At 40.4% G+C, this 1893-nt stretch overlaps 1 protein-coding gene across 1 annotated transcript; it reads right to left on the bottom strand.

The window, feature by feature from the left end:
• Positions 1 to 461: 461 nt before the first annotated feature.
• Positions 462 to 1839, bottom strand: LOC111337341 (uncharacterized). Its single transcript, XM_022943620.2, has one exon. It carries the CDS (start codon positions 1830 to 1832, stop codon positions 579 to 581), a length of 1254 nt encoding a protein of 417 aa, XP_022799355.2. The 5' UTR covers positions 1833 to 1839; the 3' UTR covers positions 462 to 578.
• Positions 1840 to 1893: the final 54 nt, after the last annotated feature.

Below are 1893 nucleotides of genomic sequence, written 5' to 3'. Positions count from 1 at the left end.
TATTCATTTTTTGTTTCTCTCTTTTGTGGAAATAACTCAATTTTCTGTTTTGTGGTATTAGTGTACAGAGCAGAAAGCACAAGAAAAAATATCAGTTGAGAGGTTATTACAGGTGATAGCAAGAACTCTGTAAGGCTGTGCTCTTAGGAAATTGAATGGACCCCAGTGCTGAAACTGTGAACTCCAGGGTGCCCGGCATATGCTTTGTATGAAAAAACTAAAATTCCTGAGTCGTCCAAGAGCAAAAGTCAGGGGCCACTGGGTGCTGCTAGACCACAGCCTTGCTCTGGTTTCTTTATTTTCTGGAAAAGGAATAAAATGGATCTGAGCCTGGAAAGCTATTCAAAGTGCACCTCTTTACATCTTAAAGTACACTTTAGTACCCTTTTTTTTTCAAAAAGTGTACTATGTGATCAATAACAATTATTAGATGCCTATAACACTAGTAATAAAAGGCCATAAACAGTATCAATTGATAAGTTTTTAATTTTTGAAACAGGGCTTTACAAATTAGTTTTTTCAAAGGTAATTTGTATACTACTTGCTTAGAAAAGAGAGGTTACATTGACATTCAACTCTCAAAAATTAAGTTCCTCTTCAGAAAAATTAGCAAAATAGTCACGAAACCATCCAACTCTTTCCTTTTTCTGTGCCACACTCAGAAATGGATTTTTCTGTAAACCATTGATGACCAATTCCATGAAACGGCGAACTGGACCTTTACTTGGAAAGTCATCCAGTAAGTACTCCAGAAATACATGCTCTTCAAAACTGGTATTCTGTTCTTCTTGTGAGTTACACACTTCATTGTCTACTGGGTATGTCCAGAGCCTGTTGGAAACCTTCATTTGGTCACTGAATGCATTCCTCAACAATCCCCCTGAGTCTCGGTTCTGGAACCTATTTCTGACAGTAAGATGGAACAAGAATTCTGATTCAGAGACCTGGTGCTCTTGTCTGTGTTTCACCTCTTTTAGGATGTCATCAAAGAGCCCAGTCTTGTCGCTCTCATCAAATGACATCCAGCTCGGTGTCTCTGACAAAGTCTGCACGGTTTGCTGTAAGTATTCCTCTTGAATCAATCTCTTTCGTCTATTGATGGTTTTACCCCAGTATTCCACAGCTGTAACAAGCTTCTCAGCTGATCCACTTTTTTGAGTTCCAACCTGTAGTCCTGCGAGTATCTGTTTGATTTTCTGGTTCAGTTTGGGATCAGTTGTTTGTGCCTGTGCAGTAGAGTGCTTGGTCCGTGCCTTTTCGAAGTCCTCGAGGCTCTTTTCTATCCACTGTGGTCTTTCTCCTTTCCTTGTTGGAAATTGGGCCTTCATTTTATGCCTCATAAGACTTTTTCTCAGCTCAGTAACATTCTCTGATGACCTCTCTTCAAGAACCTTCAAACTTTCGTACCCTGTATACTGTTGCGGGTATTCCGTCATGAAGGAAAGGATACCGCTAGCAGGAATGTTTCCCTCTTTAACTTGTTTGTTTTCATTCCTATTCTTTCTTTTTCTCGGAGCTTTGCCAGTTTGTAACAATTTGGGAAGAAGAACCTCTAAAAATGAACTTTCTTTCGCTTCTTTTTCTTCACCCTGATTTCTGATTTCATTTTCACTCTCATCTTTCACTGCCTGCTCGACAAGGCCTGCGATTTCACTTTTCCCCTTGTGTCTACCTAGTAAATCAGAGTGAGAAGGTTCCACTGATGTCTTTGGTTTCTCTCCATTGTCACCATTGTCAGAACTTAACATTCTGATCCACGATACGTATACCTTAGGAAGATGGTGGGAAAGCCTCTCAGGCAAAAACCCACGACCGATCAGCATAGCCGCCATAACAATCCCAGAGTTCTTAATCGCTAAAGTATCCATCCCGAAGGCCTTAGGGCGTAACATA

This window comes from Stylophora pistillata, chromosome 9 (assembly GCF_964205215.1).
Source record: "Stylophora pistillata chromosome 9, jaStyPist1.2, whole genome shotgun sequence".
Lineage (NCBI taxonomy): Eukaryota > Metazoa > Cnidaria > Anthozoa > Scleractinia > Pocilloporidae > Stylophora > Stylophora pistillata.
This window is presented reverse-complemented; position numbering and strand designations above follow the sequence as displayed.

Coding starts and splice junctions, on each gene's coding strand:
- LOC111337341 (XM_022943620.2), bottom strand. CDS start 1,832: ATGGCGGCTATGCTGATCGGTCGTGGGTTTTTGCCTGAGAGGCTTTCC.